General features: G+C 44.4%; 1 protein-coding gene across 3 annotated transcripts in view; it reads right to left on the bottom strand.

The window, feature by feature from the left end:
• Positions 1–20,125, bottom strand: part of LAMP3 (lysosomal associated membrane protein 3) — a 34,859-nt gene extending 14,734 nt beyond the window's left edge. For all 3 annotated transcript variants that reach the window (XM_032407096.1, XM_032407094.1, XM_032407095.1), the window contains exons 1-4: positions 19,906–20,125; positions 12,509–13,254; positions 11,338–11,466; positions 271–328 (exon numbers count right to left, since the gene is read on the bottom strand). In XM_032407096.1, coding sequence (XP_032262987.1) covers positions 271–328; positions 11,338–11,466; positions 12,509–13,254; positions 19,906–19,954 — 982 coding nt within the window. In that variant the 5' untranslated portion in view covers positions 19,955–20,125. The remainder of the gene's footprint in view (positions 1–270; positions 329–11,337; positions 11,467–12,508; positions 13,255–19,905) is intronic.
• Positions 20,126–20,413: the final 288 nt, after the last annotated feature.

Raw genomic sequence — 20,413 nt, 5'->3', positions numbered from 1 at the left:
GGAAGAGACTGCACCGTCACTAGCAAATCTGTCCCAAAGTCACGAAACTCTCTAGAGTTGCTGATAATGATCTCTGACATAAGAGTCCAGCCTCTTCATGAGCAGATGAGCAAACGGAGGCATACAAAGATAGAGTGCGTTCTCCTGGTTCCTCTCTCAGTCTGTTTCTCCAAAGCAGCATCAAAGATTAGCAAATTCAATGGGCTGAAAAATGAGCTAACCCGAGGCACAGAGTCATTGCTGGTGGAATGACCTTCTCTAACGACTTACCTGGATTTGAGACTGTCAAATAGGCTCTCACTTCATTGATATAATACGAGTTTTCATCCTGTAAAACAGCAGTGTGTTAACCTTTGGGCAATCTGTTTCTACATTTATGATTCTGGTTTACAAACTTTGTTTAGGCAGGATTCCAGCTATTCAATCCTTGATATGGGGCTTTGGGGGTGTGTTGGTATGGAACCATAATTGTGTCTGAAAACTTCAAAAAAGTAAATACACCACACAATAAATAAATAATAAGTAATGGCTTGCTCTTGGTCCCAAATTTTTCTCCTGCATACTTGTTGCTAGAGCCTAAAAATCAAATTCCACCAGTCCAAAGTCTCTTCAGTTAGGCCAAGTTTCTTCCTGTTAAAATGCATATACATCTGGAAGGTGGAGAGGTTGGAGGGGTGTACATTAAGCTTTTACTAGTAATGAATATCTTAGGGTAGAGATTCAAACTGAGACCACTCATCTTTTTTTTTGAAGGAAGAACTTCAGGCGCCTGGGTGGCTCAGATGGTTGAACGTCTGCCTTCAGCTCAGGTCATGATCCCAGGTCAGATCAAGCCCCACATCGGGCTCCTGGCTTGGCAGGGAGCCTGCTTCTCCTTCTCCCTCTGCCTCTCTCCCTGCTCATGCTCTCTCTCTCTGTATCTCTGCGTCTCAAATGAATAAATAAAATCTTAAAAAAAAAAAAAGAAGAACTTCAGCATTTAAAGATTTATTTATTTATTTTAGAGAGAGAGCAGAGGGGAGGGGCAGAGGGAGAGAGAGTCCCAAGCAGACTCCAAACTAAGCTCGATCTCATGACCCTGAGATCAACCTGAGTTGAAACCAAGAGTCGGTTGCTTAACCAACTGAGCCACCCAGGAGCCCTGAGACCACTCATCTACCATGGGTGGACTTCATGGGGCTCATAAACTCTCTGGGAAAAACAGTGCATGCAAAATTTTTCATGCATTTTCCTGGGGAGGGTATCAATTGCTTTAAATAGATTAAAGGGTTCATGTCTCCAAAATGGTTAGATGGGGCCACCATGAGGGATTCTGGAAAAAAATGGTTTACTCTGAAATCACTGGGTGTTCTCTAGAAGAGGACCCCAGGAGGTGTGTTCAGAAATATTAAGCAGTGTTCCACATTTTATTCAGGGATTGCCCTTTCGGAAAAACAAAACAAACCATTACAAAACAGCCCTATAACCTCCTGAGAGACTAAGGGTGTGAAACATTAAAAGGAATTGAATTGAGATATAGAAGGGTAAGTTGAAAAAGGAGGTTTTGGGGTTTTTAAAAGTAGGTGATTTACAGTTATTATTTGTAAACATTCATTAGAAAACTATCCACAAGTAAGAGGTGCAAAAAAATGATAGAGCAACGAAAATCAGAATCTGAAATTGAATTACCTTTAGAAGTTCCAGGTCTAGTCATAAAGAAATTTAATAATAATAATCTTGACTATATTCAAGTACATTTGTGTATTATTTGTAGGTAAAATGATGATTCCCTACACAATATAAGGGTTCTAAAAATCAAACTGCTTTAGTAAGGTAACTGCTACTGATACACTCAACTCTAGATCCTATAATTTGTTGAATGGCACCTACCACATACTGGCTCCTTACCTCGTGCCAGGCACTGGAGCAGACACTGCTTTGCCAGGCCTTACGTAATCCTCACAGCAACTCTGAGAAGAATTAGAGGCTCACTGACTTGCCCAAGGTCCCAGCCCTAATAGGGGGCAGGGGAAGATATGACCCCAAGCTTCTTGCCTCCACGTCTAGCATTTAACTTCTCTTATATCCACTCCAGACCAGGCATTGCTCTAGGTCCTAGATAAAGAATAAGACCCGGCTCCTTCCTTCTTGGGTCTCAAAGGCAGGGTGAACAATATGCTTGGACCATCCATTTGATTTCGAGAGAACATCTGTGACCCAGGCCCTTCTTCGGTCGTTTTCACAAACCATTTATTCAGGCTATTCTTTATTTGGCGTCCTTTTTAGTATATAAGAGACCTGGACTTCAGGGCCCCAGGTCACTGATACAAGACCCCTGCCCTATCCTAAGAGCACATAGGATCCACTGATGGGATTTAAGCAAGACAGTGACATGAGCATGAGTTGGTTTTTTGAAATTGCATGGGTTGCAGCATGAGATTCCTTTAAGGAACAGCAGGAGAACAGTGATAAGGCCAGCTCTGAGCAACATAGGGTACGTCCTGGAATCTTCCCCTTCCTGTGGCATCTCCTCGATCTATCCTCACATAAGGAAAGGCTTTGTATTTCTACAAAGGCTTCACAGTTTACTAAGTGCATGCTGTCACCTACATTGCCTCCTTTGATCCTCACAACAGCCCCCTGAGACAGAATAAATATTATCATCCCATTTTGCAGCTGAGAACAAAGAGGCTCAGAGGAATTAGGCATCTACCTCTAATTCACATTGTTTGTAGGTGACACAAAGCAAAATCTGGTCTACAGGATCCTGCCCTACATTTTCCTCCATGGGATATATGGGCATGGACAAAAAATTCATTGTGCAAGAACTTTCTTTCACATTCCCCGAAATGCAGTTGTCTGTATTTAACCATCTACCGGAAACAGGACCAGCTACACAATTTGTGGGGTCTGCTATAAAACCCAAATGTAGGATTTCTTTTCTTTTCTTTTCTTTTTTTTAAAGATTTTATTTATTTATTTGCCACAGAGAGAGAGTGAGAGGGAACACAAGCAGGGGGAGTGGGAGAGGGAGAAGCAGGCTCCCCGCTGAGCAAGGAGCCCGATGCGGGACTCAATCCCGGGACTCTGGCATCATGACCTGAGCTGAAGGCAGACGTTTAACCGACTGAGCCACCCAGGTGTCCCCCAAATGTAGGATTTTTTGTTCAAAAATCATTGAAGAATTTCAAGAGGTGACAGCAAAGCTTAAACCAAGCATGGGCCCGGCTGACTGCACAAGTCACGTGCTCATGAAGCCAGCCCTGATAGGAAGGGCCATTCCTACTCCCCAAGAACTAGTACTGTCTAGGGTAATGCCAAAAGTGAGGCTTTCCAAAGCAGATTGCAGAGTGCTCACATTCACTGTGAGTTCACCTTTTTAAAGATTTTAAAAATTTATTTATTTGAGAGAGAGAGGGGGAGAGAATGAACAGGGAGAGTGGCAGAGGGAGAGGGAGAAGTGGGCTCCCCACTGAGTAGGGAGCCCGACTCAGGGCTCCATCCCAGGATGCTGGGATCATGACCAGAGCTGAAGGTAGACACTTAACCGACTGAGTCACCCAGGTGCCCTGCTGTGAGTTCACCTTAATGACATAACAGGACAGAGTCCGGAGCTCATATCCAGGTTTCCTTCTATTAGCCAAATATTTCCTGGGCCTGAGCTTATGCCCATGGTTAGGATAAAGGAAAAGCATTTGTTAGGTGAACTCATGTAAACAAAAGCACAGACAGATGTTTAGTTTCCTTGAGATTCCAAATTTTATATAATTTATGCTACTGATACCAAATGAGTCTTATCTAGACAATTGTGCCCGCTTTTTCTGTAGAGTTTTGGAATAGAAATGGAAATAGGAGAATAGAAATAAAATTGTCTTTTTCTTTTTAAGTAATCTCTACACCCAATGTGGGGCTTGAACTCACAAGCCCGAGATCAAGAGTCACACACTCCATGGACTGAGCCAGCCAGGCACTCCGAAATTGTCTTTTATTTAAACTAGAACAAAGCATTTCTTTTTCGACTCGGAAGTTCAGAATTTGGCATAATTTGAATGGTAGTAGGGCTGAAGTTTATTCTATAAAGGGGGTTGGCAAGCTTGTTTATGTAAAGAGCCAGATGGTAAATATTTTAGGCTTCATGGCTCTGTGTAGCTGACACTCAATTCTGTCATTGTAGCACAGAAGCAGCCATAGACCAACACATACACAAGAGAGTGTGGCCACCTTCCAGAAAACTTCATTTATGGACACTGAAATTTGGATTTCATATGATTTCCAGGCTCCACACAATTTCCTCCATCCCCCACCAGCCATTTAAAAAAGTAAAAGCCATTCTTAGACTGCAGACTGTACATTTTTTGGTGGCAGCCTGAATTTGGTCTGGGGGCCACAGCTTGTCAACTCCTGGTCCTCACCATCAATGAAAAACCAAGTTGCAGAACAAATCACTTGGTTAAAACAAAAGCAAAAATAAACTACGGGGACTTCATCAAGATAAAAAGCTTCTGCACAGCAAAGGAAACAGTCAACAAAACAAAGAGGCAATCTACAGACTGGAAGAATATATTTGCAAATGACATATCAGATAAGGGGCTAGTATCTAAAATCTATAAAAAACTTATCAAACCCAACACCCAAAATAACAAAAAATCCAGTCAAGAAATGGGCAGAAGACATGAACAGACATTTCTCCAAAGAAGACATACAAATGGCCAACAGACACATGAAAAAGTGCTCAACATCACTTCTCATCAGGGAAATACAAATCAAAACCACAATGAGATACCATCTCACACTGGTCAGAAAGGCTAAAATTAACATCAGGAAACAACAGGTGTTGGAGAGGATGCGGAGAAAGGGGAACCCTCTTATGCTGTTGGTAGGAATGCAAGCTGGCGCAGCCACTGTGGAAAACAGTATGGAGGTTCCACAAAAAGTTAAAAATAGAGCTACCCTACGACCCAGCAATTGTACTACTAGGTATTTATCCAAAGGATAGGAACATAGTGACCCGAAGGGCACCTGCATCCCAATGTTTATAGAAGCAATGTCCACAATAGCCAAACTGTGGAAAGAGCCCAGATGTCCACTGACAGATGAATGGATAAAGAAGATGTGGTATATATACACAATGGAATACCACTCAGCCATCAAAAAGAATGAAATCTTGCCATTTGCAATGACATGGAAGGAACTAGAGGGTATTATGCTAAGCAAAATAAGTCAGTCAGAAAAAAGACAAATACCATATGCTTTCACTCATATGTGGAATTTAAGAAATAAAACATATGAACATAGGGGAAGGGAAGGAAAAATAAAATAAGATGAAAATCAGGAGGTAAACCATAAGAGACACTAAGCTCTAGGAAACAAACTTGGGTTGTTGGAGGGGAGATGGGGGGTGGGGGATGGGTTAACTGGGTGACAGGCATCAAGGAGGGCACTTGATGTAATGAGCACTGTTATATGCAACTGATGAATCACTAAATTCTACCTCTGAACTAATAATACAGTACATGTTAGCTAAATTGAATTTAAATAAAGACTTTAAAAAATTTTTTAAAAAGAAATGTTATAAAGAGAGCAATTAACCTCCTATTTGGGAGAACAAAGCTTTACTAAGACTTTTTTAATACCAATTTAAAAATATCTTTTTGTTCCCGTGTAACCTAGTTTGACTTGTCAAATCATTGTGAACATTCCAAAAATTTTATTTTTTTGCTTATTCAGTAGGATGGGGAAAATTATAACAGGACTTACCTCTTAGTTTGATGTGAAGATTAAATGAAGGAATCCATGTAAAAAACTTATCACAGAGTCTTCACTCAAATTTTTTTTTTTAAGATTTTATTTATTTATTTGACAGAGAGAGAGAGACAGCGAGAGAGGGAACACAAGCAGGGGGAGTGGGAGGAAGAGAAGCAGGCTTCCTGCTGAGCAGGGAGCCCGATGTGGGCCTCAATCCCAGGACCCTGGGATCATGACCTGAGCCGAAGGCAGATGCATAACGACTGAGCCACCCAGGCGCCCTTCACTCAAATTTTAACTGGTGTTATTCACAATGGTGACAATAAATGAGATTGCCCCTTCCCAGTAAACCTCTCTCACTGAGCTCAAATGATCCTTTTTTGTCTATTTCTCAGAGCTCAGATCTACCACAAATAGAAAGAGAGAGCAAGCAAGTTAAGCTTCGACAGCCCTACTCATCAAAGAAACAGAGCTGAAACCTCAGCCCTGGGGGATGGGAGACAGGTGAATACAGAGGAAGGGGTGGAGGGTTTGGGAACTCCAAGCAGATTCACACTGAACCCAAAGCGCAAGGGAGATTACATGCTACACATTATGCAGTTTATAGTATCTGCTTTCTCCTTTGATACCCACAAAGTGATTCTCTGCCAGGCGTTTTTTGCATTTGGGGTTCAGGTTGGAGAGTGAGAAAGATCTACCATGCCAGATTCTTGAAAACAAAGTGAAAATCCTTTGTGTACCCATCAGCGTTGCCAAAAGGGGCTAAGGACTCCTAACAGCTAGCTGTGGTACGTCAGCTCTTATGGTGTGTCCATGGGAATGCACCTGTTGCACAAGTCCCATCCCCCCATTCAACCGATTGGGTGCTGGACACAGTGGCTCCTCGTCACCAGTATCTAAGAGCTCAGCAGTATCTCATCAGAGGGGCCCTAATTCCCCAAGGGACCTAAACATCCTCCTTAGCAAAGGACCAAGTCCAGAGCAAACCAGCCAATCAATCTGCTCTGGAAGGCATACCAATGACCTTGAGGTCCAGGGTCCTCTCCCTAACTTTAGCAAAATGCATTGTGGGAGTTTCATAGTCACAGATGTTCAGGATGTGGATTTTTGTCTTCAACATCAATCATGCCTTTTCTGCTCAGCATTGTTGTGACTATGTCAAGAAACCTTTGCTCTGTATATAGCAAAGGGAAGCCAAAGAGGCTACTTCTTTGGAGCTGCTGATCTACTTTTTGGCAGCTTGGCTAAGACTCTCTGTGAAATTTAGATTCATTCCTTTATTGATTCATTTCCTCACCAAATAATTTGCTAAAGATATACTTATGTACAAAGTCAGGGCTGGGCACTCTGAGTAAATCACAGACACGCCTTCAAGACAGCAAAATGTGCAATAAGTGCATTAATGGAGGTCGGGGAACAATCAATGGAGGGTCAGGAAACCTAAAGAAGAAAGCCTCCCAGTTTTACCTGGGATGGAGGTGGGGGCTGGGGCAGTGGGGAGACTTCACAGGGTGAAGATATATGAGCCATCTTAAAGCATGAGTGCAAAAAGGGCTGGGGGTGGGAGGGGCATTCCAGGCAGAGGGGAAAGCATAGGGGAAAATGGGACATGACATAATACAGCATACTGGGGAAGCTCTAAATAGTGCATTCTGAGGGTGTTTGCATTTGAACACTGATAAGAGTTCTCAGGAGTCTCTCAGTTAAGAGAGCTCCAAATACCCCTGCAAGGCTCTGGGTAAACAGCAGGGTGGTGGGCAGCATTAGCTTTCCAGACCTTGGCTGGCCAGAACACCACCTGGCCTGGTACCACAACCCCCTGCCTCACCGCCCCACCCCCACCCCACTGATTTCTCCCATGTCCCATCCCTGAGTCAGGGCTGGAAGCCTTGAGCTGCCCTGACAGCCAGGTGGATGAGAAAGGGGTAGTGTTGAGCATGGAAAAATAAACTCTACACAAAGTTACTAAAAGATGTTCTAAAACAAAGAAGGAAGTTGTGGGGAGTGGGGGAAGGGAGGTCTATTTATCTTGCACCTGGAGAGCCTGAACAACTTTCAGTTTGTCACCTTAATCAAATGAGACACTGACATGGAAAGGTTTTCAGTTCTTTAAAAAACGAAATGAGAGAAATGAGAAAAGAGACCCACCTCTCCTAACCCCGCTATGGGCCAGACACCATGCTCAGCATTTCCCGATACGCTAGCCTGGTTCACCTTCACAGCACCCCAACAAAATTGGTGGTTAGCCCCATCTCATAGAGGAGGAAACAGGCTCAGAAAGAGAGCTAGCGACTTGCCCGTGGTCACATATAAATGACATGGATAATTTAAGTCTTGATTGAACAACATCAAGGGACAGTTTGGGAGGCAGAATTTTCTTTACATTTCTGTCATTGGCAGTATTTCAATTTTAAAAAATTACATATTATGGTCCATGTTTTGAAACCTGGAACTATAGCCTATATTTCTTTTATTTTCTCCCATAATGTCTGGCTCAGTGTTCAGGACGCAATAGGGGCTCCATAAATTCCTATTAATAAATTGTTAATTCAGGCTTGCTTACCAGCATCCATTTACCATTCTCCAACTTGGTTCTCATGTATAACACTTATGATGTCATAACTAACATAAATTATTTTCCAAGACTTTCTTTTTCTCTAGAGCGGTGGTCCTTGACCAGGGGTGATTTTTCCCCCCAGGGGACATCTGGCAATGTCTGGAGACATTTGGGGTTGTCACCAATGGGCCTGAGTGTTGTTACTGGCATCCAGTAAGGAGAAGCCAGGGATACTGTTCAGCATCCCACAAGGCACAAGACAATCCCCATCACAGACTTATCTGGCCCCAAATGTTACGACTATTGTTGTTGAGAAATGTGGTCTAGAGGGTAACTACATTTGGAAAAGTGGCTGACAGAATTGCTGAGGCCATTTCTCCTGTGGAAGAAACAAGATGGCTTCCCTGTTTAAATACATTTAGCACAGACCACTTGTTAGGGCAGAGCATCCACAGGCCACATCTGGCTTACAACTGTGTTCTGTGTGGCCAGCTTTGTTCAAGTTTTCAAAAAAATGTGTTGCCAGCATTTAAAAATAAAAAGATCTGGATTTCTGCCTTGTCTTGAATAGTCAGAAGATCTGACAACCCTGGTTTCTTGTGACCACCTGAGAGAGGCGATATCTAAAATATCTAACAACTGACACGGTAGGGCCGTAGCCACTCAGAATGTGTACCCGGTCATCCAGAATGAACGTCCACCATAAAGGACAGTGACAGTCCCCAGGGAGGGAGGCCAGCCCAGCCACTGGCCCCTACCAGCCGGAGCTGAGGAGTGGCTGCCCCCTCTGGGGAGGATGGGCACGTCTTACCCCTCCATGGTGTTTCCTCACTTCTGAGGCTTGCCTCTGTCATCTCATTCCTCCAGCATTTTTCCTACGCAGACTTAATGGGAAGATGAAGTCTTCAGCGAAAGTAGGACAATAAAAAAGAAAGACGGCGTGTTTCAAGGGGGAAAAAATTTTACTAGCCTACTTCTCTCCTTAAGTTCTATACTTAGCCCCTGTGATCTTCGAATTTGTGGTTACTATTTTAGCTTAAACAAGTTCTCTTTTAAAATGTGGAAATTCTCCTGAAGGACTAAGGCTGGCAGGAACTTTTGCTTTCTATAAGCTTCTTTGCTTCCCTGTTGTTGTAGAGCTAAGGTCAGCTGCTTGAGGAATTGGTGCTGGGGAATGAAATGAATAAAGTGAATTTGGTTGGCGGGACTCAGGCAAAGCAGCTAATGCAAACTTGGGGCCACGGATAGTGGCTCTCCTTGCTTCTTCCAGAAGAGGGGTGGAGGGGAGAGAGGCCCTGCTGGTCCTTCTAGCTCTATCTCAGTACTCATTTCCTACCCATACCTCTGGAGACACAGAGATTTCCAGAAAGGTAGCGGTTCGACTGTTGGGTGGAGTTTGATCAAACAGAATCCAGTCTGAAGGTATTGGAAAGGCAGGCAGAGAGGGCATCAGGAGACAGAGGAAAGGAGCAAAAAGAGACATTGAAAGGTGCCAGAGAAACTCCTGCAGGCCTGCCTAAGGCAGCGGCCACTGTGTGCTACAGAAAACACTGGGGTTTTCTGATGCCTTCAGACAGTTACTCACATGGGCAGGAGTGTGGGTGGAATCAGGCCCTGAGCTAAAGCAGAGATGTTTGTGCCTCTACCCTCTGCCCTTTTGCTGAAGTGACTTTAAAAGAATTCCTGACCCCTCTGTAGGTTTAACCTCAGTTGTCCAGAAGTAGAGCACATATTCTTCCCAGAATGTTCTTCTGGTGTGAAAGAATATGTTTTTCCCATTTGATACTGAAGGGAAACCCCTGACTTCTCCAGTGCATCTCTACCTTAAGGAGAACCATATGCACAAGGAGGATAAAGCCTTTGACACCAAGTTAAGAATGTCAACACCCTTTATTGAACATTGTTATATACCAAGCACTGTGCAAGACAGTTTACATATACCATTTCTGATTCTCCCAAGGGTCCCACTAAGGAGGTGTCATTATTTCCATTTTATAGATGAGAAAACATGCCCCAACTAGTCCAAGATCATGTGGCTAATCAGTGTCATGGCTGAGAGCCAATCTTGACTTGTTTCATGCCTATGTTTATGCTCATTCCTCTCCAAGCTCTGCCACCCAAGACCCCTCTAACTTCAGGGGTCACATTCAACAGGTAAGAAGGAGGCCCACACCAAGTCCCAGCTGCAAGTGTACTCTCGGCAAGCATGCTGCCCCCCCCCCCCCCCCCACCCCGGCCAGCTCTTACTTGGCCTATTTGAATGATACTTTGGGAGAAGCAGGGATAAGGCTCTCCTTTGAGAGTGGGATGACCAACGTTGTATCGCCAAGACACTTACCCACTTGAGCCACTGTAATCATAGCTACTGGCTCTTGAACATCTACTTTCCAAGTACTGGACAATGCTCTTTACAGAGGTGATCTTTAATTCCCTTCCCCCATTTCTCAAGTGTTCAAATAAAGCTCAGACAGGTTAAGTTGCCTGCCTGATGTCACAAGGAGAACAGTGACAGAGTCAGATTTCAGCCAAGACTCTCTGACCTCATGTCCATCGTCTTTCTGCTCCACTCTGTTGTCCATCCCTTTTGTAATATGGTCTGGAAAACCCAGTGCCTGGTTAGTCCCTGAATCTTGCCTGCCACAGTTGGAAAGAACCCATGGTGATATTTGATTTTGGTCTGAGAATAATCCTATTTCTGTGTGCCCACTGGGAATTTCAATGGGTCTGTTGATCTGTATAACTTCCTCCTTTGGGTGGTTTGCAAAGGGCACCTGTGGCTGGGTTCCCCAAGGCCAAGTCTCCCCTCAGAGGCACTGAAGCCTTCTTGGGTTGCACGGAGGAGGCTTAAGGGGTTAGGAGGCAAACATAAGATGTCGACACTTCCCTCTTCTCCATCTCCATGCCCCTCATTCTTATCGGGGAATATCTCAAAAGGCTCTGAGATCTACTTCCTTTGGAATTTAAAGTGAAGTGTGGGGTTGCACCACCGGGCCCCAGGGTGAGGGAAAGGGAAAGCGATGCTAGAGCCAGTTAGTATGAAGGAGCTCAGCCCTCACCTTCGTAAATGTGAAATTCACAAAACCGCCCTGGAAATTCAAGAGAAGGTTGGATTTTCGGTAGCCACAGTTCCCAGAAGCTTGGGTTGCGTTAGGGTCGATGTTGAAGTATCTCTGAGGTGAAAACACCTAAACCAAATAAAATAGATCAGATCAATGAGATATCAAAGAAAACTCTAGCTAGGGAACCAGAAGCACAGGCTAGTAAGTGAGCTCGAAACTCAAGTCTAGTGCGTGTTCGCTCAAAAACTTCCAAGTCCCCAGAAAACACCTCTCATTCCCAAACTGCTATGTTCAAAGATTGTTTATTTTTTTCAATTTTTTTATTAACATATAATGTATTATTTGTTTCAGAGGTACAGGTCTGTGAGTCACCAGTCTTACACAATTCACAGCGCTCACCATAGCACATACCCTCCCCAATGTCCATCACCCAGCCACCCCAACCCCCCTCAGTTTGTTTCCTGAGATTAAGAGTCTCTTATGGTTTGTCTCCCTCAAAGATTTTTTAAAGGAGTTCTCCCATAGTAAGAGTCCTCGATAGATCATTTATAGCCAGTCTTTTCCTGACATACTGCATAGAATTTAATTTTCGTTAAATTAAACATGTTACAAGGTACTACAGGAAAGATCTTGCTGTCTAATGTACTTCTGTTTCAAATGAAAACCTGAATGTGAAAGTTTCATAAAACCTGTGCAGAAAAAGAAAGTATTATTTTTATGGTGATTCCTTTAGTAAATCGAATAATCTTAACCCCACCACCACCCCTTCTCATCTTCTTGTTAACCTGGGCTTTTGATACTAATGTCGCAGCTGGCTGGAACCATGGAGACCATGCAAGCCAAACCCCTCACTTCACAGGAGAGTTGCTGAGGCTTGAGGTCAACACGGAGCGCACCCCAACACTCTGTCCATGTTGGCTAAAAGTGAGAGGTGTGCATAGTTACAGGTTTGGTGTGTGCCTTCCTCTAAGCAGTCTCTATCAGTTTTTATTTTTGTATGTTTTCTAAAACAGATTCATCTTTTAATGGAGCACCTTGGAGAAAGAGGAGCTTGCAGCCCTTTATTTCATTAAAAGACACAAGATGCAGGGGAATGCCTATTCTCAGCAAGACACACCGTACTCACACTTTTTGAAGACAGTGTTACAGTCCTATGGCCCCAACTTACCGACTCTGTGTCTTGAACCGTTAGCTCTATCCCCATCTCTGCTTTGATACAGAGCCTGCTTCCATTTAGAACTTGATAAATTCCAGTCTTGGCTGACGAAGCCCGAGGTGCAAGAGTGGGTCCGGAAGCCGTGGTGACAGGTGGGGCCGTTTGGGTGGTATTGTGCGCAGCTGGGGTTGGGCCTGGGGCATGACTGGATTGAGCAGACTTGTAACTGGTTGTGCTGTTATGTAGTGGGGTGGACAAAGTTGCTGGAAGGGCGGTCTGGTGACTGGTTTGGGTGCTTTTCCCAGTTGTGTGGCTGACAGTTGGTGGGCTGGTTCCTGTCATATGTGCTGCTGGAGGGACGGTGGTTGGCGGTGAACCTGGGGCTGCACTGGGGCCAATTGTAACCTCAGTGACTGGAGCAGCCGTGTGGGAGTTATTGGGTGTGGCCAAGGTTGTGACTAGGGTGTGGGGTGTCGGGCTGGTAGTTGGGGTGCTGTTTGTAGCTATCAAGGAAGTTGTTACCAGAGATTTTACTGTTGTATGTGTGGTTGGGGGCTCAGAGCTGGAGGGTGGGGCAGCTCTTTGAGAGGGGACGTGACCATCCATTGATCTGGCTGCTAAAGTTTGGCCAGGGACTTGGCGAGTTAGTTGCAGGAAAGGCTTTGCTGTGGCCTCTGCTGTTGCTGCTATTGTAGGTTGATAGTCCGCGGTTTCTGGAAACATTTTTGCTCTTATTTGACTGCCATGATGCAAAATCCCTGCAAATTAGGAAATAAAAGTGTTACCACACTAAGAATTCACATTGGTTCCTCCCTCGCCCACCCCCATTTTGATGTTTCTGCCCAACAAATTAACACGCATTTATTTATTTACTTTTCTCTTTGACATAGTGGCTTTATTGCCTTCGTATATACATACACTCAGAAATGTGATTGCTGGATCACATGGTAGTTCTACTTTTAATTCTTTTGGAGATAAACATGATTTATTTTATTATTTCCAAACATGCTCATTTACTTTTAATGAGGAATGTGCATATATTTATATTTGGGTGAAATTTATAAGGATATAACAATGAAGTGAAGATCACCAAAGATTCTACCACAAGGCCACAGCTTAAAAGTTCGGGTTGCACCCATGTTTTTTACAGGGTTGTGATCACACTGCAGATATTCTTCTGTGTCCAGCCCCATTGTCTGTACAGGGTGTGGTACTAACACCGCGAAGTGGTCATGCTTAATCTAAGTGCGGATGCCCCCTCATTCCCCATCTTCCAGTGTGAATCCAGACAGCTCCAAATGGAGAGTGGTCCTGGGTGGGGTGCCGCTGTGATGCCCTGATAGAGCTGGACAGCATGAATAGTGGTAATAAAGACTTACACAGAGTTGTGTAGTTCGCATACAATCATACAATCCCAGGTTTGAAAGGGGTCTTAATGATCATCTAGTCCAAGCCCTAATCTGGTGTCTGAATTGTACCTACGAATATTTGCCACGTGTTCATCCAATCGATGCATAAATACCTCCGAGGATGGGAGATTCGTTTCCCTTCCATTTTTTATTTTGCTGTCAGTTTTTGCAAAGAGAGACCAGTTCTTGTCATTTCTTATTTCACCTTTTGAATGGTCCAGGCTTTCTCAAGTAGGAAAGAAAATTAAGCCATAATTGCTCTGATGCATCTGGTGGGCTGTCCTTCGTAGTTTAGCTCAAACGCCAGATCTTCAGAGAGTCTTCCCTGACATCCTTATATAAAATAGCTCCCCACCCCACAATTCCCCATCACGTGTTATATTCCTTGCCTGCACTGCACTAATCACAACTTGTAATGATATGAGGGGATGGTATTAACATATTTAATAGTAAGCCTGGCCACACAGCGTGTACCAGCAGAATAATAGCCCTGATTATATGTTTATTTATTGGTTTATTTATTTAGACTGTGCATCTCTCCCACTAGATTAAAAGCAACCTCAAGGTGGAGATTGTATTTTTTTTCACCACCAGTACTTATGCACAGAAAGTGTTCAGTGCATATGAATTGGATGAATAGATAAGTGGATGGGTAAATGAGGATAATAGCATTGTAGACCTTCTAGGATTATTGTAAGGCTCAAACAAGTTGGTTTAAGTGAAATCTTCCTGGACCATCAAGCATACCTATAGTGTGTGTTATTGTCACAGGTTCTCTCCTGGGACATTCTTTAAGGGTGGAAGGGTTCTGGCTCTTTTTCAACCAGAATAGTTCTATCCTTGCCTCATCCCAAGCACATAGCAAATCCGAAAACTGAGCAAAATGCAGATGATGTTCCTTGAGAGTTTAGAATCAGGCACACGGGAGAGATGGCTCTGTCTCTTCAATGCTTTGGTTTCATTGTATTTGCCCATTGTATTTACACTCACTGGAGTTGGAGCTCCCCAGTGCTGGCCAGTGACTTGGGAAAACATGGGTAAAAGGGAAAGGAGATCACTCTATGCTGGTGTTTAGAGTCCTGAAATTCACATCTAATCAAAATCATCCATAAACTCCTTTACTATCTCCCTCTTTCATTCATTATATTTCTAAGTGGTTACTTTTACTATAATAATAGCAATAAAATGTCCAAGTTATTGGACACTACATGGCAAGCCTCAGGTCAGGGTCATCTTTCACCAACTCCTCTCAAAAACCCTCTGATGGGTTCTATCTTTATCAACCTTTCAGATGAGGAAACTCAGGTTTAGAAAAATCCCATCAACTTGACCATAATCCCACAACTAGTATATTCTGGAAGTGAGACACCTAGTAAATTTTGGAGGTGAGACTTGAACCCCTGTCTGAACCAAAGCCTGCCCTTGGATTTGGTGTGGGTGGAGGTGGTGTGCATCACTGGGAAGAATGGTGAGAGAAGAGACAAAAACAGAGAAGAGAAGAAGAGTAGGGTGCCTCTCCAGGGACGCCAAATTACCAGACCCTCATAATGATGGTCTTTGGTGAGGGTTTCAAAAGCTTATGTGATAAAATAGTGATTATTTTCCAGAAGAGAAGTTCTAACTTCAAGCCCAATAGTAATGCTTATAAATTATTTCTGCACAGCTGGCTTGAAAAATGAGAAAGACAAAAGCACCAGTTCAAATTGCCTTGAATAACCTTTAAGAAAGGCTTATTAGGGGCGCCTGGGTGGCCCAGTCGTTAAGCGTCTGCCTTCAGCTTGGGTCATGATCCCAGGGTCCTGGGATCAAGCCCCGCATTGGGCTCCCTGCTCGGCGGGAAGCCTGCTTCTCCCACTCCCCCTGCTTGTGTTCCTGCTCTCGCTATCTCTCTCTCTCTCTCTGTCAAATAAGTAAATAAAATCTTAAAAGAAAAGAAAGAAAGGCTTATTAATGACATTAAGTTATGTGAGACTATTACTAAATGGGTTTTTTTGTATCTAAAATGTTCATTTGGATAATTTGAAATGTATGATACTTGAGAGTTGTGGATTTTATGGACTGTAGGTTTTCCTGGTAAGCCTTCATAAAATCACTATATGTGGACACTTTATGCCTGCATTGTAGAACTTGGAGCAAGATTTTTCCTTTCAAGATTGGTATGAAGGTTGACAATTGTGAAAGATTTATTTTCACAATTCATTTGGGCTAAATCTGAGTTGCTGGTTCCTCAGTCATGACCCTAACAGAAACCCCATTAAGTTTACACTATTACTATGGAGAAAGAGAATTCACTCCCAGATGGACTCTTGAGGAATATCTTGTGGTGGTAAGCAAAGATTGCTGCAGAGAACTCTGGGAGACTGGAAACCACTAGCCTTTTGTTCTCTTGGGTGGGGGGTGGTCATTAGATCCTTCAAAAAATCTCACAATGCACGGTATACGCTTATGAACTAAAGTAAACCTTTCTCAACTGAGTAGAATATCCTCAACTGGGTAGCACGCAGCCTCCAAAACAGGACAAGATGACTCATGGTACCCATCAAGATGTATTTGGTGCACAGGAACTATTTATGGGGTGGCTAAAGGTGATGGCAATCATGGTGTCTTGATACAGTGTGTGGTTTATGGTAGGCAGAAGGCTGGGCCAGCAGGTGGCTGGACCAAGTGTCGGAGTGTGTTACAGATTGAACCAGAGTGTGTTCCCAGATAGAACTGGGAAATATTGTTCTAATAATCCTCTCCTTCCCTTCTGCAGCTTCTCTCCTCCCCTTCCCATCTCCCGGTACAAGTGTGGGGTATAAAAGATGGGCAGGTAATTAGATGGAAAACTGATAGGAGTAGGTACGCTGTGCATTATAATACATTCTAGAATGTTCATATGTTAGGTAGTTAATAGAAATAAGGCTCTGAAAAATACTCTATTTTATAAAGTCTATGTATATGACCACACAGTGTATGACCAATCTTTGTCAAAATTGGGTCACAGTTCTTAAACAGGACCTTTGACTCTGTAAAGGTTAAGTTCGCAAGTCTGTCTGACACCCACAAAGAGGGTAGTGGGCAAGGGCAGGACATAGCTCAGAATCTGTCTCAACCCTTCCTCTACTCAAAAGGACACAGCCCTGGAGTTCACATGCTGATTTGTCAAACCCACACCCCAAATCCTCTAGCATCTTCTCTCCAGGATTCAGGAGACTCAGCAAACAAGTACCCCAGAACCTAGACCCATTGCTTGGACTCCTCTAGATGATGAGCTGCAGGAAGAGGTGCGAGAGGGTTTGGATTCCCCTACAACCTATAGAAGGAGCTGAGAGATGACTCATCAGCCCAGCCCTGGGAAACTCAGTGACCATGCAAGGGTTTTTTTTCTCTAGGTACTTCCCGGATGGCTGGTCCTTCCCAGATAGCCTTTGTTTGGTTTCCCTGCCACACCCAATTCAACAGATATGTAGGAGCTTCTTCTGAGCCAGGCTCCTTGCCAGGCACTGGGTCTTTGTTTTCAGGGGCTCAAAGCCTTGTGAGGCGGACACATAAGTGGACCCCATTCCTCGGTGTGACAAGCGTTATTATAGAAGGAAGCCCTGAGTGCTATGAGGTGGGGTGGGGAATCCAACACCAAGACAAATTCTTTAGGCAGACAAGAAAGTAAGTGGTATCCCAGGCAGGGGGAAAAGTATGTGCAAAGACACAGGGTCTTCAGAGTCTGGTAGGTCTGGAGAATAGCAAGGGGGTAAAGCATGATGGGAACATGAGGAGGGAGGTGAGGTGAGGGGCCAGCTGGGAATTGGCCTGGCAGGTCTTGGAGGCTACCCTTTGTCTGCAGTTGGGAACACAGTTGGGAAGTAAATGTAGCCCCGTGGCCACACCCAGGGGCAGAGAACTGAATTTTAGCCCCCATATACTTTCTCTGGCACCTCCCCAGGGAGCAGAAGCAGCCCCAGTTGGGTGCAGCAGGAAGACAGTTTCTGGATGTGTGAGGCAGCAGGGGTGGGCCCTTAGTTAAGATTCTGTTTACAGTTTCACAATTTAACCTTCAATCTTTTAGTAAAAAGATATAAATCTTACCTGTTACTTTCTGTGGGACTTGAGATTCAAAGAGAACCCTCATACAGAAGTGGCTCCAGTCCCGTGGCACAGACTGCTGGTTAACTACTCCCAAATCCAGCCTCCCCTTTTTCCTTAGTAACAGAACCACAAATTTAAGCTGTGCACTTGCTGCCCAGAATAAGGAACCCTACCTCCAAGACTCCTTTCCATCTGGGTGGGAATGTGTGACTGCATTTGAGCCAAAGCAGTAGAAGTGATAGGGTTATGTGGGCCTTCTGGGAATGCTGCTTGAGGGGGACTCCATCACCTATGTGACCACTCTATTGCCTTTATGTTTTCCTTTTCAAACCAGCCTGCAAATTGTATGTGATGGCTGGAGATCCAGCAGACATTTAGAACCATGAAAAGAACTTGCAGGTGGGAGTCACACATAGGAGGGAGAGTCCACGATAATGAGCTCCCACACTGGACCTGGGATGGATTCTTCTGGACTTGTTTTCACATGAAAGAGAAACACACATTTATCTTGTTTATTTTGCTCCTATTTGTCTATTAGGAGCAGCTGAAGCTAAATGTAACTGATACAAATTTAAATCCCCTCATTTTGTGGGGGAGGAATTTGAGACCAGGGCAGCAAAGTGAGTGGATAAAGATTACAGAGCTAGTTTACCTAGAAGCTATGTCTCTCCTACCAAAATGTCCAATGGTTTTTGCTCATCTCCAATTCAACAAGTATGTCTTGAACCTATGCGTGCAAGGCCCTGAAACCAGGCTTCCTGGATGCAAATCTCAGGGCTGCCCCTTGCTAGTTGAGGGACCACGAGCAATTCCTTAATCTGGAAAATGGGGACCCTTCACACACTTCGTTCACTTGGTTCACCCTGGAGAATCTGCAGCTCAGAGAGAGGAGGGCAGCGGGGTATTTCCTGTCCACCTCCCCGGGAATTACTGAGCACTCATTGCATTTCTGAATCTGCTAGTCATCTGCTCACAGGTCACTGAGGGTGACTGCTAGACTGAGATCTTTTGCCTTTTTATTAGCTTAGATTTCGCCTTTTGCCTCCAGAAGAATGTGAAACTATTTCTGAAAATGCGGCAGAAGTAAAACAGCCACAGATTAGGACACTGGCCTGAACTTTCACCCAACTTCCTGACAATTCATGTCACAATCAAGTGCCTCTGCATTCTCCCCATTGAGCATGTTAGCAGGGCCATGTGGTTCCCTCACATGTTCAACTCAGTGCTTCTGGAAGGAATTGTGAATTAACCAGCAACTAGGTAATGACACACAAGAGGACTCAATGTCCTAGAGAGAAAATGCTCTTTGTGAAAGCAGGGGGTGGGCACAAAAAATAATCATTAAAAGCCCAGTTTCCCAGACAGCTTCTCTGACCTGAAGTATAATAGTAATGTTTTAAAAAAATCTTGACTCCTTAGCTTATACCTCTCTGAAATGGCACAGCTTGCAAGACCACATCTCATTCATCTTCACAATTCACTGTTTATGTAATGCAAACATAGCACTTCCGTTCAAGCAAAACAGGAAAAGCAAGACATAATGCGCTTAGCAAGAGTCCCGTTTCTAAAGTCTGGCTCAGTTCTCCATCTCTTAAATCTACGTGATTTCCAAAACTCTCCCTGCCAAGGTGCCCAGAACCCATCCGGGAACCAGGTGCAGTGTCACTGCCTTCTGGAGTTGACACGTCCTCTGCCTGACTCATGGAAAACAAGCCCAAACCGTGAAAGCCCTTGGGAGAAACAGGAAAGTGTGCTCCATGCATTTAAGGTAATAAGGAGGAGGTCTCCCCAAGCCAAATACCCACAGTAGCTGAAGCCATATGGCTATTCTCCAGGCTGTCCTGTCTTCCCTTGGTCCGTGGCACTAGAACGCATTTGAATCAAATAGGACCAGAGTTGGCAGGGTCACCATGGAAAGCCACGGGTGTCACTCACCAGCCAGAGACACGAAGAGCACCAGCACTGCAGACAGCTGCCAGGACATGACTGGGGAGCCAGAGAGAGCCGCTGCCTCACCAGGGGCCCGCTCTGCTCCCGTTCCGCTGGCGCGCTCAGCACCCCTCAGTCTTCTGAGGAGCACGAGGTCAATTCCAGGGCAGGCTCCAGGAACAAAGAAGATACCTCTCTTCGCCCCTCATTCACTCGTGGCAGAGAAACCAACGTCACTTTCATTATGACGAGTAGCTGAAACGCCCTCCCAAGGGGTAGGCTGAGTGGGGAGGGAAACCAGAAACCAGAAGTGGCCCTTGTGTGAAAGCAGCCACATTCATCTCCGCCTTTAGTGTTTGTGAGGGGTGGGCAATACCCCTCCCCCCTACTCCAGCCGACGGGAAGGGCATCTGAGACCATTTCTCCACAAGAGATGGAGGATCTGTGGTGATGCCAGCTTCTTTGTCTGAGAAGCTGGGTCTCCATTTTTCTTTAAGATCTTGAGTACCTTTTT

Source organism: Phoca vitulina, unplaced genomic scaffold (genome assembly GCF_004348235.1).
Source record: "Phoca vitulina isolate PV1807 unplaced genomic scaffold, GSC_HSeal_1.0 scaffold8, whole genome shotgun sequence".
Lineage (NCBI taxonomy): Eukaryota > Metazoa > Chordata > Mammalia > Carnivora > Phocidae > Phoca > Phoca vitulina.
This window is presented reverse-complemented; position numbering and strand designations above follow the sequence as displayed.